Genomic DNA, 27724 nt, shown 5'->3' with positions numbered 1-27724 from the left:
ACAACTTATTCGCAGCAGATTGAGATTTGATTTTCCATTTTCTTTTCTGTATACGTTTCTGCTCTGGTGTTTTCAAACGAGCATTGAAGCATATGCATTGAACGTTCTCCATGTTCTAAAATGTGACCAATGTGGCAACGTTTACAGACAAAGTGAAACGGTTTGTGAAATAGATCGTTACAAAATTTGCATATAAAAGCGCAGCATAAACAGTAAGCTTCATTTCATTTGTTGATGTTCGCGACTCTATTTCTTGGCATTTTGCTTATTCGATTCATCATTGAAGAACGAAACCCCGATTTTTGGGATCACAAAAAGACTAAAATTGACAATAATAAGAAGCCATGATTGTTGCTACAATCCTAGCGGTGAGCTGTATTCAAGACTTGCGATGGTGGTTTTCTTATAGAAAAATACGAAAAGAACACATACAGGTTATGAAAGAACTTCGTGAATGCTTTCAAGCAAATAGTTGCTGTCATCGCAAAGTCTGCAAAAAACGTATGGCTCAACTACAGCTGGAGAAAGAGCAAGCGGTGAAAGACTCACGAACTTGTATAGTTTGTCGCAATGACGAGAAAACCTGTGTGGTAACAGCATGCTGGCACTTGTTTTGCGTAAACTGTTGCTGGCGCATGCATATGAACGGGAACAAATGCGCTGTGTGTGGAGCTGAAATGTTTGGTTGGACACCAATTCATTGGACCGATCAGAAGTTATGACAATGAGTGTATACTTGTATGTGTATTTGTTCGAATAGTATCGTGAAATAAAATTTTGAAATGAATTTTATGTTTTAGTTGATAGAGAAGATGCAAGTATATTGACGTTTTGGGTTTTATCTTCTTTCATGAAGAAAACAAACACACAAGTTTACTGTTTTTGCTCTTTATTTTCAACATACAACAAACAACATACAACATTTAGTTCATAACATTTTCTTCTCTGCGCTTTCGACTCAGACTACGACTGAACACCTTTGTAAAGCTTCTCTTTCTAGTTCTCGACCGCTTTTCATCGTTTTCGCTAGGTTCGTTGACAGACATTGGTTTTTGGTTTTCCTTAGACTCGTTTTCTCTTCTGAGCAATTCGTTATCATACGCGGTTTTGTTGTGAAATGTAAGAAGTTGTGGAATGCGTTTAAGAAACATCACCACTTCTGTCATGCCTAGGTGCTCAGCGAGTTCGATCATGTTTACCAGACTAGAGATTGACTGCCAATCCGAGTAATCTAGCGTGAGACCGTTACATTGGTACTCAGACAGGTTCATGAGAATTTCAAACACGTTCATCAATTCTTGAACACTGTACTTCGGCTGAATCTTGACATGATTTGTCTTAACGTTAGTGAACATTTTCACAATTGCTGCTGGGTATGATTTTTGTTCTTTGCCCACATAAAATACAACCCTGTCTTTGCTTTGTTTAAGCGACTGAATGAGCTTTGAAGAGATTTCAATACCAATATCGTACTTCAGTTTAGTGAACAAGCGATTAGTGGCTTCGGTGTCAGTGACCCGTTTAATATCTTTAACGTTTATGGTTGACATGGTTGACATGGTTGTGTGTGGTTTGAGTGTTTCTATAGAAAAACTAACCTTAAATAGATTTTTATCGCAGTTTTCCAAACCGTAATTTGTGATTGTATGGACAGTTGAACATCCACAAAAAGTCATGTTTTTTCTTGAGCTGGGAATCACATCCTATAGTGTTAATCATAACAAGAAAAACATAAACTCCTAAAAGCGAATAAGGACAGAGTGACGTGTTTCTCGAATGTTTGTATGTATCGTAAATAAACTTGATGTATGTGGAATTGTTAACTGTACTTTCGTCGAACAGAGAGAAAAAATTGTAAGCTTTAAGTCGGTTGTATCCACAAATAGGATCGCCAAATACTGAATCAAAATGGCTTGTAATTTCGCTAGTTGTCAATTTTTTGAACAACGACATGCGTTCATCGTCTTTGAACTCATTGAGAACCATTGTGACACACGTTTGAATTCCACACCCGAGTTTTGAGTTCATTTCTACTAGCTTGCTTTCGAATATTCGTATTGGTTCTTCATATTCTGTTATGTATTGAAAAATGCATAGCGAGCATTCGTGGTGATGTCTAGAGTACATGGGTGAAAGCAAGTAGGTGTTTTGTGCTAACTGTTCGTCTTCGTCAACAATCAAAACCTCGTCAATATCCATTGATAAGGCAACAAATGTTTACAGTTCATTGATACAATTTATTTACAACATATACAAAAAATGTAACACACACAAGTCAACATAATCATACAATATTGCAACAACGTAGTCATTGGTCATCATCGCTCAATTCTAGATCACTGAGTATTGTTTTTTCCTTTTTCGGTTTCTTAACAGTTTTTTTTTCACCAGATTTTCGCATTCTCTTAACAGCCAGAGCGTTCATAATTTCCTCTTCATCATCGTTTAGCGTATCTGAGATTTCTGTATCGGAGATGTCGATATCGGCATATTTGCGTTTTTCCTCAACATTGGAAGATTTTATTCGCTCTATTAGCGCAAACATGTTTTCGTCTTCCCCAGAACCGAGTATTTTGTTAATCACATCAATTGGAATTCGATCGAAAACGTTAGAGCTCACAGTCTTCACAACATCGTTCTGCAGGTTTTTTGTTTTCTTGATGCCCTTTATCAGATTCTGCGTTCTTACTTTGAGGCTTTTGTACTGCGCTAGTTTGGCATCAATCTGTTTTAGTTTCTCTGAAAGTTCTTCTATCTTCAAATAATCGTTAGGCGACAAGAAGACACCTGACTCGACTTCAGACACCAAATTCCTTTTCACGCCGTGATTCAGTACAGTGTTCGCAAACTGCTGTATTCGTTCTCGGTTGTTCGTTTTCATAACATAACTCGAGGTCAACATTGCTTGTGCCATCGTAGAAAGTGATTGCGAGTGTGCTTATTTTGTTAGCTGCAGCTATATATATATACGCGTGAAAAATAATGCACGTCTTACTTGTTCATCATTGGTTGGAATAATCGAATGTAGTACGCCTCTTTTGCTTTACGCACATGCTTGTCTCGCTCTGTCTCCAAAACGAATACAGTGTAACGTTCTTTTACATCGCACAAGTGTTTCCCACATTCTATCAAATGATCAGTAGCTCGACAATAATGCTGCTCTGTTCGAATATGAGAGTTGTGTGTGTGAATGCGTTTTCTCAGATTAACGGTCTCGCCAATATACTCACCGCCGCAAGTGTTGCACTTCAGGACATATATAACATCTTTTGATTTACAAGTCAAGTTCTCTCCATCTTCCACCTTATACACAAAACCACATTTAAACTGAAAACTATTTCCACTCTTTATTTGAGAACATAGAGTGCAGCGCTCACCGTTACATGGTTTAACTTTGTAGTCCATACAAATTTCGATATTTCGAGATTGTGAATAAAAATGTGTTTATACGCTTTTTGTTACTGAGACGTGAAGATCAGCTGGTACCGTGAAATTGATTCCGTGTTCCTGCATAGCACAAGTAATGTCAAAACACGAACAGTTTTGCGAATTTAGCTGACTGATATGTAGAGTTTTACTAACTTTTGTGAAACAAAACTCGATTGTCAAGTCGAATATGAACACGTTTTCGTCTCCAATATCGTCTAGTATGGTTTCAAAAATGCTTTCGAGCAGTTCTTGTTCATTGATCAAAACACTGATGCATTTAAAAACGTGGATGGACAATTCTTGAGTGTTACCAATGCTCTCGCGTTCAATGGTATACATGTTGTCATACGAAGTCATTGTGAGTTATGACAATAGCGGATACAAACGCTTTGATATATGTTAACTGTTTACAACAGTATCGTTATGCCGAGCTATGCTGTGTAGTACAATTATGAAGCAAATAGCAGCTATCACAAGCACAATGAATCCACCAACACAAACAGCGACAGTTTCCCAAAACGTTAATTTTCTTAGTCCCGGTTCGTCATTCAATGTACTTTTACCCAACAAAACCTCGCAAATCGTGGGACTGTGTTTGCATTTTTCGATTGAAATGGTCTTTGATCGCATATCGACATACGTGCATTCTTGTCCACTGTTCGTCCTTTTGTTGTACACAATGAAGTGTTCGCATGTGACAGAACTGTCATCTATATTTTTTATTTGAAACTTTGCCTCACTCATATTGTGTGCAGTGTTCTGAGTAATGCTAACCAAATATGAAACTAACTTATCATCCAAATCGTAAACACTCGCAATACTTGAGTGCGAACAATTTGCATCAATCCGAAAACATTTGCCATTTTCCGCTTTCACAGCACCAATATCGCAGTACGTGAAATTAGCCAATTGTATTTGTGGTACGCGAATGAAATGACCATTTCTCGCTATAAGCACAGCATTCGTGCTCTCGGTACAATTCTCAATTTGATACGTATTTCTGAATAACGACATACAAATCTTATCAACAGTTGTGCCATCTTTGGTGCTGAAGACAGTAAGTCGATATGATGAAGCCTTTTTCGCGAGAATAACTTCGTTACTCACTTGTTTCACTATTTGACTTAGCATCGCACGTAAAGCATGATTACGTTCGTTGATAATCAAGAGTGTGTATTCACGAAACGGAGAAAAATGCGTATTAGAGGAAATCTTGAATGATGAATCCAAGTTGATGAAATAGCAACGATTGTTATGTACTTTACCGATTGTAGTTGAACGATTACATGTTAGGCAGTAACAATTTTGCAATCCATACGTAGATACTTCTGCAACGGTCTGCTTGTGGTGCTTAATTCCCATTTTATGCTTGTTGATAGCATCTTGCATATTTTGAAATTGTTGGTTAACAATGTTATCGTTTTTAACTGGCAGACTAACGGTGAGTTTTGGCTTGGTAAGAGCATTTTGAATTTTGTGAGAAGTTTGGTTAACAACAGTATTTTTTTTAACTGTTGGACTTATCTTGTTTTTTGGCTTGTTGGTAGAAGTTTGAATATCGTAAAATTGTTGGCTAACGAAAGTATTGGCATTTTGAATATCGTGAACTTTTTGGCTTACGATAGGTTCAACGATAGGTTTGTTTGTTACTGACAGAACTTTAGTGTTTTTGAAAAAAAAGTCAGAAAAATCGATTATTGGTACATTTTCAGCGCTTTGCTTTTCATCCAAATTATCGTCAGAGTAATCCTCATCAAAGTTATCCTCGTCAGAGTTATCCTCGTCAGATTGATCATAGTCAAAGTCGAACTTATCATCGATTTTTAAGCGGATCTCACTCATTTCTTGCTCTATTTGTGTAATTGTGTCTCGCAATTCTTTGGACTTAGAAGGGATTATTTCCAAACCTAGATCATATTCTTTGATATACTTGGCGACTGACAAATCATTCATTTTTCTCTTCAATAACGCATTTTTGATTCGTGTTAACGCATGATCCTGTTTCTCGGGACTAGCACCTTCTAAATTCACATCGCACCATGTTCCGAACGTTGTACACAGTTCAGTATTAAATCTGATGAAGGCATGACCGTGCATCCCATTTGCACAAATTTCACTTCCATCATAGGTCAATGAAAAATTGTACGGAAACAAAGGTATCCAAGCGTGTGTGTAAATCTCAGTAAACACAGATTCTACAAACTCACTGATAGAGTACGTTTTCGGCTCAATTTGCAATCTAACTAAAAGACTTGGTAAGTCGTAAGTGATAAACATTGATCCCGCTACAAAACCATCAACTACACTGTATACCGGTTTTGAAAACGCTTTTTTCTTGTTCGGACATCTAGATAGACCTATGGATTTGCATTGTTGCTCATGACCTTCTAAACTAAACTCTGGGTTTTGCATCCATTTGTTGAAAAATTGTAAATTTTCTTTGACATCGTCGTATAATGACAAATACTCATAGGTTACGTTTATCAACACATAAAATAAACCATTCGTAACGTCAATCGGTGTATTCTGTACATGCTTGAAACAAGACGGTTCATAAAAATTTGGTTTAGGACGTCCTAACGCATTTGTTTGTAAAACTATGGGACAAAACAGGGCAACTATATGCACAAACATATACATGACGAGTTTTTGATGCATTGTCATTTTGGAAAGTTCCTATATAAGTATTTTCTACAAACGAATTGAAGTTATTTGTCTTCCAGTCATTCACATGGATTACACCACAAATAGCATTCCTATGTGTCTGTGGACAGATTTCCAGCATGTGGAAATAAATACAAGAGAACATTTTGCACATCAATTCGAAACGTACGCAAGACTCAAAGCTTCTCTACAACCAACGAAGTTGATAATGTGTCTATTTGATGAAATTGTTGAATTCGTTTGCAGCAAAACAAACATAAGCAAAATCAAGATTCAACACGCGCTAATGGACTCTTGTACTTCAAGGAAAACCTTTTCAGTTTGGTCGTTTCTGATCAAAGATGTGACAAAAGAAACTCTGAACGTTCTTGCTACGAAAGCAAATCTGTGTAGATTCGATTTATTGTATAGTTTCATTCACGTCGAAAACTGGATATGTGGTGCAATTGATTTTCATGGTGTTGAAAAGTCAAAAGATATTGCCAAAGATATTCTTGAAACAGAGCACGTTTTTGAAATGTTTAGCGCACACGCGATGACTAGATATACCAATAAAATTACCATGAGTAATATTGTATCACATCGTGATTGCTCAATAAAACGTATTGTATCATAGCTTGTGTTTTCGTGATTTGTTCAGAACATACTCAAATAACAAACAACACGCAAAATTGTTTCAAGGTTTTTTATTAACACATACAATCGAACACAACAGAACAAACATGCTATAAATTTGGGTCGTTGATAAGCATGTGTTGATTTTCATATCCATCCTTGTGCTACGTACTGATGGTATATATCTTTTGGTTCGTTGATTAGCAATCGATCGTATGCCTCATCGAATGCCTCATAATCAGAAAAATAAATATGGTGGGCCTCTTCTTCCACCTTTTTATCAATCAAATATTCATATGGCGATAGAACATAGGGTACACGTTCAATTTGATTTTGTTCTTCATCATCGACGCCACCGATTTCGTCCGCAAAACAATTGTCGAATTCTTCTTTATATTTTTCCTCCAAAAAACGTTCGTAAGATTGCAAAAACTGATCTTCTATCATATCATCGATATCACGGCTTCTGCAAACCCAACACATTTTTCGATCATGTATTTTTACATCTCGATCATTGGAAACTGTTTGAGTTGTGTAATTATCATCGTCGTTTTTTTCCTGGCAATATGTTTGTTTTTGATCTCGATTTGCATTGCGTATTTTTGTTCTTCGTTTTGAAAGTTGCCTTTGCAAACGCCTTTGTTCAGCCTTTTTACGTTGCTTTTCAGTTTGTTTTTTATAGGAATTGGGGCGGGTACGAGTACAAGTCTTTTCAATTTTCGCCGTAAGCAGGTCATCGAAATCACTGTAATCATCGTATTCGTCATCATTTTGGTTATCTTTGGTTTGAAGGATATCAACCGATTTCGTTGAACATCGTTGGTTATTGCTTTCTGTTTTCGCAATTCCATTGTTCGCTTTTTGATATAGCTTGGAAAACTCATTTTGTAAGTACCGACCGAATGATTCATTGTCAAAAGGACAAGCAGGGCTAAACCGTCGCTGACTAAGTTTCAGTTTCACTTCTTCTTCTGTGTTCATGACCCAATCGAACACAAAAGGGCAAACGGGGCACAGCTGTCGATGCCTAAGTTTTACATCTTCTTTATCCATGTTCCAAATGGAAATGTGCACATGGCAAAACACGCATCGAACGCACTCAATATTTTCGGAGATTACACAAGTGTCGTAGATGAACCCTTGGCTAGCCAGGTCTTCCTTTGACACGCCGAAATGGGAAGGCCTGTTTTTAAACGATTGAAGTCTCTGATACAACGACATGTTTGCGAACGAACGTTCTTAGACTCAGTAAAGCATTCATCTGCTATTTATACAAAAAATTGTAATGTAAATTTTATGTCCATCCATGTAGCGATCAAATGCCTTATTGTCAGAAAAATAAAACGCCCGGCAAAATTAGCGGGGGGGTCTTTTTTAAAACCCCACCCCCCTTATTAAACCGTCAGAACATTTTCCGGGCATATCATATAGCGCCGCATCCCGCACCAAAAATGCACACAAGAAAAAAGTGGCTGTGGTAAATAAGTATTGAATTGATGAAACAATGAGCAATATTAAAATATTTTGAATTACTTGGAGAAAGCTGTTGTTCTGCAGCATGCATTGCCTTCAACCCTGGCATTTCACTCAATACTTTGATCAAGTCATTCTTTTCTTTTTGGATTTTGAAAATAATTGATGTTTCGTCGGCATTGAGTTATGGAGAGTAACGTAATGAATAGACCGGGGGTGTCCGACGATGGGTCTGCCTGTTTTTCAAGACTCAACGAATTTACGAGGGGGCGCTTATCCTCGTATTTTTTCCACTAGCTCACGGGCGTTTGCAAGTTGTCATCTTTTCCCGTTTTGAATTTTCAGGCTTTGAGACATTTAACAACTTTCACATTATTGATATTCTATACATAGATGGTGACGTCATTACGTTATTGTCAGTTAGACCGGTGTGTACACAATATATTGTTGATATTTACCTCGTATTTCACAAAATCGGCAAAGTGCGTATTCCGCCGTATTAAGCCAATGTTCTATTTATACTTTTAATTTCTTGGGTAACCCCGAATATATTTGTGTCGGACATTTTGGGCCGACGAGTTAAGAATTTCGATCAGCCCTTGACTTTTTGTGCCGGACATGTCCGTAGGTCCGACTGAGTTTCGGGAAGTCTGGACCGTCAAGACATGCCACATTCACTGTATGTAAAACTAATTATGTACTAAACTAATATTTATGATTTTAAATCATTAAAGATATAAATTTGTTAACTAAACATTGCAATAAATTTTGATGTATAATGACATGGCTTCGGCCTACAAAGTACGCCAAATATTTGCCAAAGCATAAATTATTTTCGCAAATAATGATAGAATGATAAAAATCATTTCAAACTCAACCTTAAATTCCGAAAAAGGTTTTAAATAAGAATGAAAAACTTAAGGGTCTATCACGTAAGTTTCACCAATGCACCTTTTCTAACGTGTTACTGATTGTTGGAAACACTCACTACGACAACTTTTTTTGATTAGTGTGTTGTTAATTCAAAACAAAAACATTATTTGTTTAAGACATTTTAATGCATACGTTTGTGCACTCCAATGTTAAGACAAAAAACAACTGCAATAAATTAATATTAAGAATAAAATAACGTCAATTGATATATAAAATTGATAAGTATTATTAAATGATATAAGAACAATATATTTAGGTTATCTGTTTAGAGCAATTTTTTTCCAAATATATTTTGCAGAAATAACTTTATAGAAATGTTAAGAGTATTAAATTTAAAATAAATGCCTTAAAGTGATTTTTTTTTTCAAGTCACTGAATGTCGCTTTCACCTTTTTCGCTCTTAAAAATTAGTTGAATAAAGTATTTGTTCACTGCAAAAGGATCTAAGTGTCATTTTTTAAATATTGTTATTTTCAATATAGGAAAATTATTTTATATAAAATTAATACTGTAAATTGATCATTTAAGTTATTTTACAAATCACTTAGGACTGTTAAGCTCTTAACGCTGAGTAAAAAAAAGGTGAAATTTCATTGCGAAAAGGTTCTAAGTTGTTCGAATAAATATTTTGTTTTTGAAAATGTGATAAGTACAGAATATTCCTTATCAAACTTGGTATTATACAGCCTTCATTGTTTAAAGTGTTAATCTGATTAAGTTTTTAACCTTCTCCTTTAAATTTTTGTAAAATGCACTTAGAACCTTTTCGCTTTCACCCCTCGGAGTGTACAGTGCAATTCTACTAAGGTGTCACTGATAACGTTTTGGGAATGGCCGAATAAGGAACTAATAGTAGAACACAACCCAGCGTGCTTCTCACGTGATCTGACTGTTTAGCGTTCATGTCATGACTCTCATTTTAAACGCGTATGTGGTGAACTATTATCACCACGATAAAGATATACGCACAGTGTTTAATAAGTCAGTTATAATGACAATCAAAACATATTATCATAATGGGAAATGTTCGCATCGAGTCTGATTATAACATACATTTATATCAATATTTCATATTCATTTTTAACAATGTGAGCTTTCAAAAAAATTTAATTAATTAACACAAATTATCCCTGCGTAACCCTCTAAACAATGTTTTATAATAAATTTAATTTGCTAAAATATGTGAAAATCGAGCATCATCATATTGTAAACATTAACATTGGATTTTATTATCGATGGAATGATCGATCACACGAGCAAGCTGTTGAAATTATTTCCAGTTTATAGTTGTGTCGTCAATATCAATCGAAATATTTTATAGTACATTTTGTCAGAACGGAATTTTAAACATCCGATTATATAAATGTTCTATTTTTTTATAACTCGGCATTGCCGGTGTTTTCATTTGCGAAATATAAATGGTACATTGCCTATACATTAATATGAACAATATTAATACATTTTATGGTCATTTAAACAACCAAGGTTGTATTTATTCTTAAGAAAATCTAATAACATAAAGATAAAGTGTTTTCGAATGGAAAAAAAATTATATAAATAATCATAATTTACGTTTACTGCACTTTATGCTCTGAATTAAATTATCTCAAAATATCAGGTCTTTATATCCTTAACGGTCGTTGATTCTTACAATTCAACGGTGGTTAAGTGTTAATCGACTGGTAAGAAATAGAAGAAAATATAAAACGTATGTGTATGATATTATTATTTAACTTATGGTTAGAAAACATAAGTAAGAAGGATAATTCTTATTTGGTCTTTTATGTCTAAACAATGAAGTATAAATGAAAGCCCGCGTGTGTACGATTAACAATACAGCAAAATATGTTTGTAAAACAGTAATTCCATTCGAACATTTGCAAATGCTGGTAACTTAAGGATCAGTTTACTAATTGCACATCTATTAAACTGTTAATTCCATTTATCATTTCTGCACCCATGATCTTCATCGCAATCAATTAAGAAGTCAGTCATACAGTATATATACATAATCAAATGTATGATTCTGGATAGTTTTTAGTTGCGTCCTATTTTATGTACATATACTAGAAATTATTAATAATTATTAATTATTATTATTATTAATAACTAATTAAGTTTATTAAACACATATACGTTTCCATTGATTTATGTCCAGTTCGAAGCTCATGATCATGCGCTGGCACGTCGACTACAGAACCATAACCTTAGTTCCTGTTGTCTGGAGTTGGGGATTCGTCTGAAATTGTTTTGCCAAGGTATTTTACATGCCAGCACACTCTGAACATGTTAATTTTTTTAATTTACTTGGAAAACAGTTAGCAATTTTAAAACTGAATCATTGCTTCTTCATTACAACAATGATTACATTTATGTTAACATTTAAATATGACGTTTATATGCATGCATATCTACATGCAATCTTCACAACGTGACTTTGTGGAAAACCTGTTAATTGTAGTTATAGTTGAAGATTTTAAGAAGAAGTAGAAGTAATAATGGTAGTAAGACACGAGTGTTTATTAAATTTCCCTGTGACGTACCCCAACCAGTTTTTCTAAACTCTTGGATTGGCCCATAACATATTGTGTAGGTGCAATTTTAAAATTCTGACTTCAAGTATGTCTATATCAAAACAGGCAACGACATCCCTTTAAAACTTTTGTATTATCTATTGAGTATATTAAATAAAGATTTGTAAATAAATATAGTAAAATGAACAAGTTTTCATTACAAAAAATGTTACTCTTATTCGAAAGATCTATGAATAAACGTCTTTTTATAGATTTTTGCCTATCCGTAAATACCCGTGTATGTTATGAGACGTTCCACTGCTAATAGCGTGTGACTTCAGATGCAATGTGTGTACTGTCAGAGAGATGTTTCTATGGACGTTTTACATTTCATCAAATAAGATACTCACGGATTAAAAAGTGCATCGTAGAATTGGTACAATTCATATTATAAAGATTTAGAGTACATGTATTTGGAAACAATAAGATAGATTTGTTTTAACCGTTTATGTGGACATACGATTGAAAACTAAACAGCAATCGACAGTTCACAATGTATTCCGGATGTGAGGTACAAATCAGAAAATAGGAAATAAATGAAATTTTAAACCGATATTATGAATAGAAAATATAAACATTCCCACAAAATGATCTGCACATGGTTGTCTTCTTCTGCAACTGAAGTTTAAGCTGCAAGGACATTAACCCATTGTGTTCTTCTTATCAAAGCTATTGTTTGTGTAGAAAATGTGTACAGGTTGAGTGTAAAGTGAGCTGTTTACTTTACTTACGTATCTTACAAGAAATTCTACACAGATAGAACTGTTTGCCTTCAATCCTGGATGTTCCAATCACGACCCACATCATAAGTTAATTTGCTCTATACATGAGTGCACACGTCTCCTTGTGTGAATCTAACAAAGAAAGGACCAAAACATAATTATAATAACTCTATTGGTATCAACGAACATTGTTTTATATTCTCAAGCAAACCACATTTTAAAAAAACATATTAAAATATTTAATATGTTTCGCCTAAATAAAATGCTTCATTTCATTTATTTCCATTTAATTTTTACTCACTTTCCTGTCTTGACATGTCCCCTTCCCTGTCACCAATATTTCACCAATATATCTACTGCAATGTATCCGTAGTAAATTGACGTATTTTTCATTTTGTATAGTTTCAATGTGTCAATACTTTCTGATTGTGTACATTAATTCTGATTTAAATTTTGCTTCATAAAAAACTACACGTACTAAGTTGCACGTCTATATTTAGCATATGGTTTGTTGCAACTCGCAAACTTTTTATGAGTTGAACTTGACAGATGGCAGCAACAATTTCGCGCTATTATTAAAACAAGGGTTTTTCATGGCTTACATGTATAGTAACTGTAGTAAAAGCTAAACATTGTAGATGCGTTCGAAGGGACTTGAGGAAGCAAATATTACCACATTGCTATAGACAAACAGTTTTAATCAGTCTAATAAATGGACATGGTAAAATATACATTTACTGGAATTTCAAGCTACCGCCTATCTGTACTGTTATATTACGTGAATGGAAAAACTGTTATTACGTGTTAATCTATCTGCGGTAAACGATTACTTCATTACGGGCCCCTATTAACCCCGCTCTCAGAAGCATTTTTCTTAACCGACTGTACGATGTACAGCACATTTTGGCGACCAGGCAGTAACCTGCGAATTTTTCTCGTGACACATCTGTGTCAGCATACATAACTCTTATCAGCGGATTATCTCGTACTATATGGGGCGTTTATGTCGATAACGTGTAGAAGTAAGAACCGTGTGCTCTTTTAAAGTAGGGAATACTGACACATTTATAGAGTTCCTCTGTGTCTTTGCGAATGCATCTATTGGCTGACCTGTCCCTTTGACCTTTAATAAGAGCTGTGTTACGCGATTTCAACGTTACAATCAGTGGACTATTTCATGATACAACGAGAGCGCCGATGCATAGGTGCAAGATACAGGGAAGAATGGCGTCACGTGGTATAATGTAGTTCGATATCGCCATCCGCGAATTTCTCAAATCAATAATTTCAAACAATTACCGACTATTTAAATAGATAATCTTTCCATTTACATCAGTGTTTGAAACGCTTATGAAAAATAATTACCCAAGCCTTTCAAAATTTAAGCACGGACAGATCTGTATCGATTCTTTTCTCTATTCTTTTCACAAATGAAAATAGACGCTACCCTATTCGTCTGCGTCAAGAATTTGTCGTAAAACTTGTGGTAAGCGTTAGATGCAGACGTGCACAACAGATTGAGTTCTGAATACAGATTTCTGAATGCAGATTTTAATAGAAACTCCTCACAGCAGTTACTTCCCTTGCTTCGCCCGGTCAGTAACTTCTAGTATAAGGGAGGCCACTGCAAAGGAGATTGAGATTTATAGTGCAGATAGAATTGTTTTACGAACGAAATTTGTTTTAGGTTATAAGAAGATTTTTTGACATAAAACGGTCTTAGAAAAAAATCACTAAAAACGGTGTCAGCAATATTCTTGGAAGAAAACGTTAGAAAAACGTTTCAAAAAAAAAATGTAAGAATGACCATATACTAAATTAAATAGATATTTCGTCTGATTTTTGATCAGGTAAGGCTTCATAAAGGGCAACCGATGGATGTGGATTTTCGAAATGTGGTATATACCATAAGCATAGGTGCGTAAACGCACCTATGCTAAAAATGTAAACTATACCTTTCCGCGCCGCGACCTCTTTATCGACTCGGATGCGCGGGTGCGGAAATATCAGGTTTTTACTACATAACAAATTTGGCTTGCAAAACGTGGTATTAACCCTTTTTATTCGCTAGCGAAAAACTACACATAAAAGTTTTAGAGTATATTTCGACGACTTGTGTATGTTTTAATTTCACGAATAATATATTTATAATATAACAATATATATTTGATGTGATTTCATGTGATAGGAAAAATATATGTTTTCATTTGTTGTTTATTTATTTAATGAATCGTTGAAATAAATAAAACACATTCTCAATTAGATATGCGTTATGTCTGCTTACTGCAGCAAATCTTCGAAAAAAAAAAGAATCGTGGCTAGTACGAGTACCCATGTATTGTTGATAAACATGAAACCGTATCAGTTAATACTGATATTGAGTTCTGCGATTTATTTCATGCCAATTTTTGTTTATATATGGAACTGATTTTGTTGCTATATGTAATTGAAAATGATATACATTTTACATCTATTTTACTGAATTACATTGAAGCCAAACTAAAACTTAAACCAGTTTAATAATTTACACATTTAGTTTAAACCTATTTATTTTAGCTCGATTGCATCGAAAGCCTAAGGCTTATATAAACGCTCTCGAGTCCGTTTCCTGGGCCTAGAACCAGTACTTGGTGTCTTTGGGGAAGATCTAAAGAACGCTCCCAGTGTGGGGATCGAACCCGTGACCTCCCGGTCGCTAGGCGGACACCATATCCATTACACCACAGCGACCTGCAAAAAATTTACACATTTCCGAATAGTATGTCAAATTATTATCATTTTACAATAATGGACTATACTGTACAGCGGAAATAGCACTCAACCTGTACCGATTTACTTGAATTTGGGTATGTTGGATTTGTTGGTTTTCATATATGTTCCATATCGTACCAATCTCTTTGACATATTATGTTTATTGCTTATTATTATAGTATGGCACAGTTAACATGCATGCGTGATTTTCATCCCGGCATATATATCAACGTCTCAAGTGCGTTTCAAAGGTCACTGCTGCAACAGTACCCTCAACGGATAAATTCTTTCTTACAGAAAACACTCAAAATTCCAATGTAAACATCGAACGTGTACATAGTTTATTTAGATCGACCATGTAGGTAAGTTGGCTGATCAATAGGTGTAACCGTTTTTAAAAAGGCATAACGACGATAATTTCATCTTAAAGAAGACTCAAGTGGGGTTAAAGCTCTCGCACAATCTAGCGAACAAACACTACAGTACCTTAATCAATTGTCAGCGTGCTACATTGTGTAATAATGGAACGTATAATTAACGCTCCATTCTAAATTATTTTAATATTTGTCCGCCACCTAGTTATCAGACAGAAAAATATATCTATGTTTATTAAAATTCAAGTGCTGCTTGAGTAAATAAAACAGAGACCTGAATGTAAAACAATCATTTAATACATTATCATCATTTATTTAAAAATAAAATACGTGTATCATAAAACCGTTTATATACATCAGAATCATCAATAACAAAATTAGTTTGGAACGACATTTTTATAATCGAAGGCAAGTGTACATTTTATTAGAAAGCTGGGTTCATACCAATTACCTCTATTAGGAATGCAAACTGCGTTTCTTTTAAGAACTTCAAACAAAATGAACATGTAACCGAATTGGTGGAGCCGCACTCTACTTTGTCTCAAACTTCCACAAGTTGTTCGCACAATTTTTAAGAGAAGTATGCAGGTGAACAATTTCACAATCTTATTCAAATGTTTAAATGGCTCCATCATTTTTAAGCAGCAATACTTACTGTGTTACACGTCCAAAAAAATATGTAATTTTTTTAACAAACTTACTCCTTTCAAATTAAATGTCCTGAGATTCAAACTCAAGTTTTAAAATATAATAATTAATTTACACAAATTACATTTGCAATCCTTTTTACCAATTTGATTATGTCTCCCAGTTTCTCAATTTATGGTAACAACATAGTAATCAACCTAATGCTTGTGTATACTAATGGGCGCGTCTATTAAAAACGTCACAATTAAATAATATTTTTTGGATTTTGGAGAGGCAAAATCGACTTGTATTGTTATTTTGAAACCAATTGTGTGTATAAAAATCGACAAGCCTTTGTTTAAACATAGTAAGCAAAATATGGACATCCCTGAATACTAACAAACAAATCCATGCATACCTAAATCCGTAATGATATTACACATTATTTATTGTTTGAATATCTGTGCAAGCATTTAAATACGGTGAAAGATAGTGTTTCATTTATTAGAGAGTATGATCTTATATTTCGTAATGGCATATGCAAATTATTTATTAATGTATATGATTTTGTTATTAATTGCTCAGTTTATATTAGCAAATTAAATATAACATAATTCAATCAGTTTAGTTTGTATTTTTTTTTTGTAACAACGAACATCATATGTCATACATTTTTGCTGCATTGCTTAGATTTGAGGACTTTAGTTTTAATTAGCACTTTCTAAACACGACATGTCCTCCTGAAATGATAAGGCATCTAGAGGTCACAAAATGTTCGCCGTAGATAAATAAATAATTGAGACATAGACATTTTCCATATTATGGCTTTATTTAATTAAAAAAAAAGAAAACATTTATTGTCATATAAAAAAGATTTTATTTAATAAAAATACACTGTATCGATGTGCTGTATGAACGAATTTGTACAGAATACTCGAGTTTGGTGAAGACACAGACACTGTATCGATTTTTTATATGAACAAACCTGCACAAAATATCCTCTTTTGTTATAGCACCCGACACTGTATCGATGCGTTGTATGAACAAATCTGCACAGAACATTCGCTTTTGTTATAGCACCAGACACTGTATCGGTGTGTTGTGTAGACAAATCTGCACAGAATACTCGCTTTTGTTATAGCACCAGACACTGTATCTATCGACGTGTTGTATGAACAAATCTGCACAGAATATTCGCTTTTTGTAATAGCAACAGACACTGTATCGGTGCGTTATATGAACAAATATGCAAGGAATATTTGCTTGTGCTATAGCAACAGACACTGTATCGATGTGTTATGTGAACAAATCTGCACATAATATTCGCTTTGGTTATGACACCAGACACTGTATCGATGTGTTGTATGAACAAATCTGCACATAATATTCGCTTTTGTTATAGCACCAGACACTGTATCGATGCGTTGTATGAACAAATCTGCACAGAACATTCGCTTTTGTTATAGCACCAGACACTGTATCTATGTGTTGTATAAACAAATCTGCACATAATATTCGCTTTTGTTTTAGCACCAGACACTGTATCGATGTGTTGTATGAACGAATCTGCACAGAATATTCGCTTTTGTTGTAGCACCAGACACTGTATCGATGCGTTGTATGAACAAATCTGCACAGAATAATCGATTTTGTTATAGCACCAGACACTGTATCGATGTATTGTATGGACAAATCTGCACAGAATATTCGCATTTGTTATAGCACCAGACACTATCGATGTGTTGTATGAACAAATCTGCACAGATTAGTTGGGATTTGTCATTAGTGTATATATCGCGTCTACATAATAAAATGTTAACTGTATGATTTGCAATAGTTCAATGCTCTGACTTTGTTTATTTTCGGATTACACCGCTTTGAATGTTCATACTATTTTTTCATCAACATTAAACTTGTTTTAACAAAATATTACTCGATCGTGTATACTCGCTTTAGAAAGGTTTCCTGTTGTTGTTTTTTTTAAGAGCTATAAAACAGGCCCTCCTATTATGTTACCACTCATTTAATGCGTAGGCCTTTTTATCACTCTTTTTGTAGAAATCTTATCAGCCTAGGTGGCCTTTATCTGACCTCTGCGCTGAATAAAGATTCACTAACATGTGTAACGAAATGAGACCTCACGATTTCACATCGGCCTCTTATCCACATTCAATGTATCACGAATAGATGGTCTCACTGATCATTGTAAGTCGACAGAGAGCAGTGAGTTAAATATGTTTATTTGATTTCTTCGTTTTGTTTCTAGCTTTAACTTTATTTTGAATCATGCATGTATTCTTTCCTAATGCAGCACATTTACGCGGTGTTTCTTTTACCCTTTCAGAAGAAAAAACGCATGCGAAAATGAGTGAGTAAATTATAATCATTAATGTGTTTTAAAATGTAATTTGTCTTGATGTTTAACCTTAATATCAAGTAAGAATTAGTATGGGTGGTTTGAAGTTACATAATGATATTCTTAAACATTTGTTTCACATGCTATACGTCGTTGTTCGTTAAATACACTAATGCTTAAAATGTGTTATATAACACATTTAAACGGTAATTATGGTCGGGCACATGGCCATGTTGATTTAAACAAAAGTAAAAACAAACTCTGGGGGGTAAATGAAGCTTTATTCTAGTTAAATCATACACATACACTCACAATTCCATAGCGCGCATGCCATTCGTGTTAATACAAATACAGGGTTAGCATTAGGTAAGGTCGACTTTTCATACCAGATAGATTATTAAATAAAAATAAAAAAGGGGTAAGGGAGGTAGAAAGCAATTCCGAGCAAGAAAAGCGCTCGACTAATCAAGAAGCTCGCACCATGTAACCGACCGGTCATGACCTTGTCAAGTGAGGTTTGGCGCTCTGCGTGGTTTTATGTTAAACAGATATTAAGTTATTTAATACCAATTTAACAAAACAAACAGCGGGAGCTTTATTCTACAAAACATAAAAACTCCTTCTTATTATGCGAGCAATATTTAGTCAAATCATTACCATTAAGACAAAATTAAATACTGCGCATGACAAAAATGCAAATACGAGGTTTCATAATTTAACCATGCATACATGTATGAAATAAACCATTGTGCATATGAAAGTTCTTAAGGTCGTGACTCTAAAGTATGTGGGAGTATGAAACTAAAATTTTAACTGTGCTGAGAATTGTCATACAAAAATATACATATGTTAGATAGGATTTATTCAAGTGTGTAAACGATACTGATATATTATTAATAACATGTGGATTTCAAATATCCATACAGTATAAAAGAACCAGCTGAAATGTCATTCTTGTGACAGAAAGATGCCCGAATGGCCGAAAAGAATTCCAATTTTGCCGGGGTCATTGTCGGTTCACTTAGACATAATTTCACATGATAAATACAAACGTCTCCGCGTAGAGGCTTGCAAGTACCTTATTTGTGATAGACGAAAGCGGGGCTAGCATAGTGGGCACATTTATTCAATTCCAAACTGTGTCTAGCTGGTCTGGACATAAACGACTGTCTGTCATGCGTGTAAGTGGCACTTCGGAGATGCGCTTTCGTATTGATTAACTTTGTAATATGTAATGCGAGTTCGGTGCCAAGATTACTCTTATTTATTACACCGATAAATCAGCCTTTTGAAAAACGTACGATTACAATGAATACACTGTTAAAGCAATTTTAACTTCCCAATTACACTTTTAGAATGGCGCTATATAATCGTTTTACAATTAAGTGTTTGCTTTAAATCCTAAAGTATTTCAGATTTGTTTTCGTCTATAAAGGTATCACTTTCGGAACCTACTGTAAATTCCAATGTATAATAATCTTTGGAACGGCCCTTCGAATTTGTTATAATTTATTTGGCATCTTTATTCCTGGAACAAACGTCTGAATTCATGTAAAACATTTTTGTTTGGTCGCACGGTTTAGCGATTATAATAATTCGTCTAAATAACAAATAATTTTCTTGAAACCCTTTCTTGCCATAACTTGCACTCGCGGTTTGTGTTATACGATTAAATAACTTTGGCGACATAGATGCATCAAACGGAAGACGTTTATTGATCATAAATATAATATGAGAGTCTCCAGAAAATGTCAAATTACGCTAGGTTGCTTTGATATTGTATTGATACAATTTCACACTTATGTAAGCATCGGTCACGTGGACCTTTATAATGAAATAACTTGGTGTCATGTGACCCATGGCATCTTAACGTGTATTATCTTAAGGGTTCCGTCCTTACGTAATCGTTTAGCGCTTAACCCCTTGGTCTGCTACAGTTTTACCAGTCTGACCTAAGATGACCCTTTCTAAGGTTCCGCACCTAGAGCTGAAATAATACTTGGTGTCTCATCGAAATCTTCACAATGCCCAATTTAATCACTGGTAAAATTTGGTAAAATTTGGGATTCACAACGCGCGCGGGCATCAGCATTGATTACCGATAGTCTGACCTTAGATGACCCTTTCTAATGTATTGCGCCTAGAGCTGAAATAATACGTGGTTTTTCATCGAAAACTTCACAATTTCCATTCTAATCTCTGGTTACATTTGGGATTCACAACGCGCACGGACATCCGCATTTATTACCGATTTTTCGGGTACACGATGTTAAGACCAAGCTTTATTCCATTGAGAGTGAACTTGCGATCGCAAGCATCCACATGTAAATCATGCCTCAATGCTTAAAAGTTCAGGCTCATAGATCGGGTAAATCTTAACTGGTCCATCTTGGCGGGTATCCAGGCTTCTTTGTGACGGTACCGATACTTAGTTTCAAAGGGGCACTAAAGTTTTTCCATGATGATACGACACTTTACTCATGGTTGCATCGATGCTAAAATTCTTTTTTGTCGCGTGACGTTACGTTTTGATTAGAATTAGAAGTTCCGTATGTGTTGAAAGAATACCAAACGAAACCCATGTTCAATATTGAGTTCGTTATTCCTTGTGAAGTCAAAGAATTTTGTGATGTAAGCTAGGTAGAACTCGACATCGATGAGTTTGATCATGCCGGTGCTGAGGAGCTTGTAAAGGATTCGCATGCTGGCAGACCCCCCCCCCCCGCCATTCTTCTACGTAGATTAAGGACAAAGGGTGGTCCACAGACGTTTTGAAGGCAATATTGTTTGTTCTCCCGGTCGCCACTTCCGCTAAGCACGTATACTTGTCTTTTACTTTTTGCGGCCAAATTAAGTCTTTTCGTCTAGAAAAATGGGTTACATGTGTCGCAAACATGTGTACTGCTTTTATTATTAATATTTGTCTAGGATCCATGACAGACATGTCACCGTGTGCTGGTATGTATATGTCGCCTGAGGCACTTACAAGATTGTGAAATGACTTACCTGCCTCTCGAACTATGTGATAATTGATCCTTGATGTCAGATGTGGTATTGTCATGCTTTGCTGGTTCATCTGCCATTGTTACTTTTATAGCTCCAAGTCTTTGAGATCGGTCTCTGTTACAAGTCTGATCCTTTTTTACGCCATAATCTCTCATTGCCGTGGTATATGATAAACGTGCTAAAAATGAGTAGCTATGTACACGACATAACTTAATTAAACACTTCATCAATTACATTGTCCATTATATGTTTCTGTTTCCTTACTTTCGATTGTTAACATGGTTGTTATATTCAATTTTCATCACAAGCAAAATATTTTAAGCAATTCCTAACAGCAATGCCGCGCGACTATTCAAGAAGCCCGCCTTGTTACCGACAGGTCATGACCTCGTAACGTGATGTTTTGCGTGCTATATGTTTGTATGTTTAAACAATTTTAAGTATTAAATAGCAACAAATACGTCGTACACAGAGAAATATAGGATTTTTCGGGGTTTTGATAAATTTAACGTTATAAGTCTATTTCTACGTATATTAAGAACTCATTTAAGCTCTGTCATTGTCATTATGTATTGCATTTGTTAAGGATATGACCAACGCGTTCAATTAAATATGATATAAAATAATAATTCGTGTTTGGTTTGATAAATGTATGATTTTAGATACATGTACGAGACTTGTTATTGGGGTCGCTTTCTTCTTGATTGGTGGTAAGTTATGTTTTTTGTGTTTAAAACAAATTTGATTGCGTTTTTTAGCTTTTCAATTTTGCGTTAAATATCCATGCTTTCACTTCTCGTAAATATCAAGTATATTATGCAAACAAATGCAGTCAAATGACTTTTGTACGGTCGATCTTATTGTACCATTTTTCTCAGATTCATCTTATTATCATAAAGATCTAATTGTTCTGGTTGCCGAACGTTATATTTCGATAAGTAATGTTCACGGTTTATATTATATTTAATTTAAGGACCATGCTTATAATATAACTTGTGGTTGTTTTTTACTTTGTTGAAAACCACTTCCTTCCAATTGGTTATATAAGGCTTATTGATGATCATACGAAAATCGATTTCCAAATACATGACAGTAATGCCGTACACGTCGGCGATTTCGAAATATCATGTAAATATTTTCAATATAGTGTTTGGCCAGGAAATCCCGGACGCGAATCAACTGAAGTGTCGACTATGCAGCTATGCATTTGAGCTTATAGATTGCACGAAGCAGGCGGTATGCGACAACAGGACCGAGGTATATTTTCTTAATAACGTTTGCAGATATATGAATTGCAAAAGGTTATTTCAAATCAAATGTTGACCCCAAATTACGTACATAATAATAAGGTCAAGTAAGGCTTTGTTATCAAAGTAACATACATCAACACATGAATTTCTTAAAACACTACACAGCAATCTCTATTCAATAAAACACACTGATTTGCTTTAGTCTTTTCGACTGAAAATTCATAAAAATGGATTCGACAAAAACTGAGTTTTAAGTATCGAAACATGTATGCCGTAATCAACTTAAAAACAATTACTAATCGAAAAGTTATTTGCTGTCGTCAAAAACATAGGTTTAATAGGTTTGGTGACCTTTGTTTACAGTAAAATTGTGATTTTGTTTTCCAATTTAATAAGAATATGCAATGAAATTCAGACATCCTTTAAGTCGGTTGAACTTTCGTAAGGAAAGTTAAGTTACGTTAAAATTAATTCAATATAATTGAATTTAGCAAAACAGGATCTCAGACTAAATATTTATCTCAGTGAATTTTGCAAAAATAATAAAAATCTCAACATGCAAATCATCAAACAAAGTTAAGGGTTGGCACAACAAAAAAGGGTAGATTTTGTTTGAAATATAAACACATTTGTTCATCTCTTTACTTGATTATGGCTTATTTGACCGACTATTATTCTTGCTGTATCTTATGAAGTGTTCAATTGTCTGTCTTAGCAATTTCATTGTTGTAATTGGCGTGCGTGTAAATGCATAGCGCAAATTATGTATACAGTAATAAAGTGGTAGTAATAATATTATATTATTACTATAGACATATTACAAGAGGTTGGTACATGTATTGAACGATTACCCCAATAATCTGGTGAGTTTTGACACCGACATCTCGGCATTATGCATTATAGGCAAATACGTTACACTTTTTTTCAAGACGGCGTCTACAGTCGCTATTGAATATTGACGAAATAACTATCAAGAGCACTAAGACCGAAACAAACACGAATTCTCATTGTTACAAAAAACAGAGACGTAGATAACAAAGATAGGCAGCTCGCGCAATATCGGCAAACTTTCGCACCTCGCGTGGTTTCGGCGAGATAATTCTAAGCGCGCACCTGTTTGTCGGTTGCCACGGTAGTTAATACGCTTATCAACATTTCTGAAACACGATTTCGCGTTCCAGGTTTTGTGATTGAAATTAACTTTTTGTATTATCAAAATGAGAATGTATGCAGTATTATCATACAATTGTAATGTGTCAATAAAAATAAATCATATGCAAAATTGTTTTATTTAGCGATTATATCCGGCTTCAGTTTGAAAAAAACAATCATAACCGGTATTTAAGGATGCCTTTGAAATACGATAAAATATTCAAGTAAAGGAGCGATCAGAATCTTACGACAAACAACTTATAATGTTTGTTTTAATTAGATGTTTGTTTTTCATTTTAATTTGATTAATACGAATGCCAGTTACCTGGGATTCAATTTGAACTAAGCTGTGAACAAATTTGAGCAATTATTTTGGTCTGATCTAATTAAATGTTTGTGTTCTTTTTCTCTTTAATTACCGCTAAATTTAATGCACGATTCTACCAATTAGAGCATTGCCACCTAGAGTATGTAAATAGAAATCTTCAGACCAGTACACTGTGCCATTATCCGATATTAAGCATCTCGGTACAGTGATGTAGTCGCTTTTCTGTGTATCTTCACCATGTCTTAGACGGATTTTGTGTCATGTGATGACGAGGATTTAAATCTGGATTTACTTCTAGGTATATCGATTATGATGAACATTGTGATAGTGAATTTTTCTTCTTCATTAGCTGATCTCTGGTTAACTGACGTCAGTCACATGACCGGTGAAGGGTGACGTGATACGAGGAGACTGTCATACACCCGGAATAGCTTGAGTCCCTTGTCCCTGTTAAGTTAGAGATCAAACAGCGGCGGCCATCACTTTTAAATTTAATAAGCAGTAGTCGATCATTAAATGTCCCCGATTTATATTAAGATTTAGTTATTTACGTTTCCATCCTCAAGTCCGCCTTCTTCATGTCGTTGAAATGTTATCGTTAAATGGGTTCCAAGTGATAGTAGATGTGTTATGAATGTAGATGTTGTTGGCCGAAAGTTCCTAAGTTAAAAGCTAGCGTTCCCGCTGTGTCGTCATTTGTATACTTTCCCGCGCTGTGATACTTAAACCGTACTCGAGTTGCTCGCAGCCAATTAGAACGCTTTATTTAAATGACGTAAGGGGCGAACCTCTTCGTTTCGAAAAATTCCGGAAAAGAATCCATCCGCCCGAAAGCAATAAACCCTTTTCGGATACTTATCCTTTAAGTACTTAAAGCACTCAGTCCCTAATATATTCAGCTCACTTTTTCGACAATAACAATAGTGCAGTGTAACCACAACAGTAAGTTTCAATTTTTGAGCATATATACATAAATAACAACTTTGAATATTTTCAAGCTACAATAGGCGCCGAAAGCAAAACTAATTCGAAATCATAGAGGATTTACACATTACAAATGCGATTCCTAATGGCAATAAGTAAGTTTTCCATCCTTATTGTCTATCTGATTTGTATTAAAACAACGGTAGTGTATCCAGTGTGGCTGGAATGTTATACAGGTGATTTCAAACTTGTATAATTTGATTGCTTCATGAAACATCATTATGAAAATGAGGGATACCATAAAACTCAATCAGCACTTTAAAATAATATTATTTAGTTTGTGATTTCCGGTGGTTAGTAGAAAAATATCAGTGAAATAAAACTGGTATTTCACTGTTTCAAACAGTGAAAAATAACAGTGAAAAATAACGATATTTGTTTACTGTTTAACTGTAAAATGACGTCATTTTTTCGACGAAATGACGTCATAAATCCAGCGATATTATCCAGTTAAACTCTTTTACAATGTAAATAAACGGTGAAAAAAAAAGAAAAAAAAAGAAAATTTGTTGGAATCGATGGAATATCGATTTTAATTCACTCGTGATCATAAACAATACATATTTTCACTCGTGGCTGCGCCACTCGTGAAAATATTATTTTATATGGTCACTCGTGAAATAAAATCAATATTCCATCGAATCCAACAAACATCCTTTTTTATGATATAGTCCATTGTACCGGTATATGTTTTCTGTTTGTGTCGCTACAACAATGAGGAGTTTGATGGAAAACAAAATTTAATCATGCACCTACAAAATTGGGTAAATAAATTCTGGCGTAATTTTCTAATGCAAAGGAATATCACTATGACATGTGCGGTAAAATAAAGTACAAACAGCAATTTATAAAAATATCAGTTAAAATTTGATGCAATGCCACCATAAGCCTTTATAGCTTTGGTCACTCAAAATATGCAAGGTTTTTGCGTAAAATCAAAATGGCTGATTGCAAATATCTGAACAACTGGATAAATTAAAACTTGCATAATTTTATTATTTGAAGAACTAGCACAATGAACATATGAGGAGCCATTAAACTCAATTTTCACTTTAAAATAACACCATTTATGATACAGTATTCACAACATAGAATATAATTTCAGTTTTAGTCGCTACAACTACGACGAATTTGGGTGGAAACTTTTTTTTGGCTTAAAATATCTACCTGCAAAATGGGGTGTATAAAATCTGGTGTAATGTTCTTTACCAAAGGAATATCAATATGAAACTGTGAAAATACATAAAGTGCAATAAGCAATGCATACACATATAAGATATGATATGATGTAATGCACCCTTTTTAGCTTTGGTCACTCAAAATATGCAAGGTTATTGCGGAAAATCCAAATTGCTGAAAGTAAATATCTGAAAAACTGGTTATATTGAAACATTTATGATATGATTCATAGTATATGTTTTCATTTTAGTCGCTGAAACTATGAAAGTTTAGAGGGAAACACTCAGTGATTTTTTTTGCCAAGAATTACCGCCGATATTCTGCGGCTTCCCAATTGCAAAAAATGACGTTTTTTCCCAAAAATCTGACCAAAATTTCCCCCAAAATGACAAAATTTTCCCAATAAAGCCAATAACATTACAATGTCATTTAGATCTAGCGTTAATTTCGTAGAACGATTGCCGATCGAGCTTGTCGAGTCTTCGCCGAATGACAACTGACTTACGAATGTTCGCGCATATAGCCGAATACGATTTTACGTTGCTATCCACACATCTCTCTCTATATTGCGGAGGATACCGTCGATATTCGATGTATCCCGATTGTTAACGCCTGTTTTTACACACGTCCAAGATGGCGGCAAGCAGACGAGAAGTTTGCGATGAGAAAATTAACAGCGGACATCACATGGTTATTAGGAGATAATTTAATGTGTGTGTCAATTAACGCAAAATACTACGTTTGAGATGAACAACAACAAATATTTATTAGAAATCTTCACTGTGAATGTGCGTCACGGAAATCTGTGTTGGGAAATTGGAGTTAGTTTACTCACAAAGTTAAAGCATTTAAGATGGGTAGTCCAAATTTTTGACGCTCTTAAATATTAAGCTACTTTTTATATGGGTAATATGTGGAGCGTACAAAGAAGGAAAGACCAAATTAATGGTGGGAATTTTTCGTTCTTTGTCTATATTGTTGCGCAATGATTTTGTGCGCAACATTCAAGCCCCGATATAAGACACTTAATATCAACGGATTGCAATTATATTTACATACCTTCATTTCTCGATAATGTTCCATAGAAATTATGTAATGACACTTTGAATTTTGCACGCCTGATCAATTTAAATCCAACCACTATTCAATTTTTCAATATCTCTCGATTCGCTCGCTGTGTAGATATAAATCGATAACACGACCTCGATGTAAAGCATCTGGTTTAAAGTGGGAGAATAAACAGACAGCGTAAAATACAGTTTGCGTTCGTCTGTTGTGGTGCAGAGCGTTACATAGTAAACCGATGTT

At 34.6% G+C, this 27724-nt stretch overlaps 1 protein-coding gene and 1 long non-coding RNA gene across 2 annotated transcripts in view; one reads left to right on the top strand and one right to left on the bottom strand.

Moving 5' to 3' along the window:
- The window catches only part of LOC127837618 (uncharacterized), a 107741-nt gene extending 99374 nt beyond the window's left edge, over positions 1-8367 (bottom strand). Inside the window, exon 1 of the long non-coding RNA XR_008029372.1 lies at positions 8242-8367. This is a non-coding gene — a long non-coding RNA (uncharacterized LOC127837618). The remainder of the gene's footprint in view (positions 1-8241) is intronic.
- Positions 1-27724, top strand: part of LOC127837590 (uncharacterized) — a 208137-nt gene that overhangs the window by 164510 nt on the left and 15903 nt on the right. Inside the window, exons 2-4 of the mRNA XM_052364848.1 lie at positions 18506-18529; positions 22186-22233; positions 22671-22780. Coding sequence (XP_052220808.1) covers positions 18526-18529; positions 22186-22233; positions 22671-22780 — 162 coding nt within the window. The 5' untranslated portion in view covers positions 18506-18525. The remainder of the gene's footprint in view (positions 1-18505; positions 18530-22185; positions 22234-22670; positions 22781-27724) is intronic.

Source organism: Dreissena polymorpha, chromosome 7, assembly GCF_020536995.1.
Source record: "Dreissena polymorpha isolate Duluth1 chromosome 7, UMN_Dpol_1.0, whole genome shotgun sequence".
Lineage (NCBI taxonomy): Eukaryota > Metazoa > Mollusca > Bivalvia > Myida > Dreissenidae > Dreissena > Dreissena polymorpha.
The sequence above is the reverse complement of the archived record's forward strand: the minus strand, read 5'-3'. Positions and strand labels throughout refer to the sequence as shown.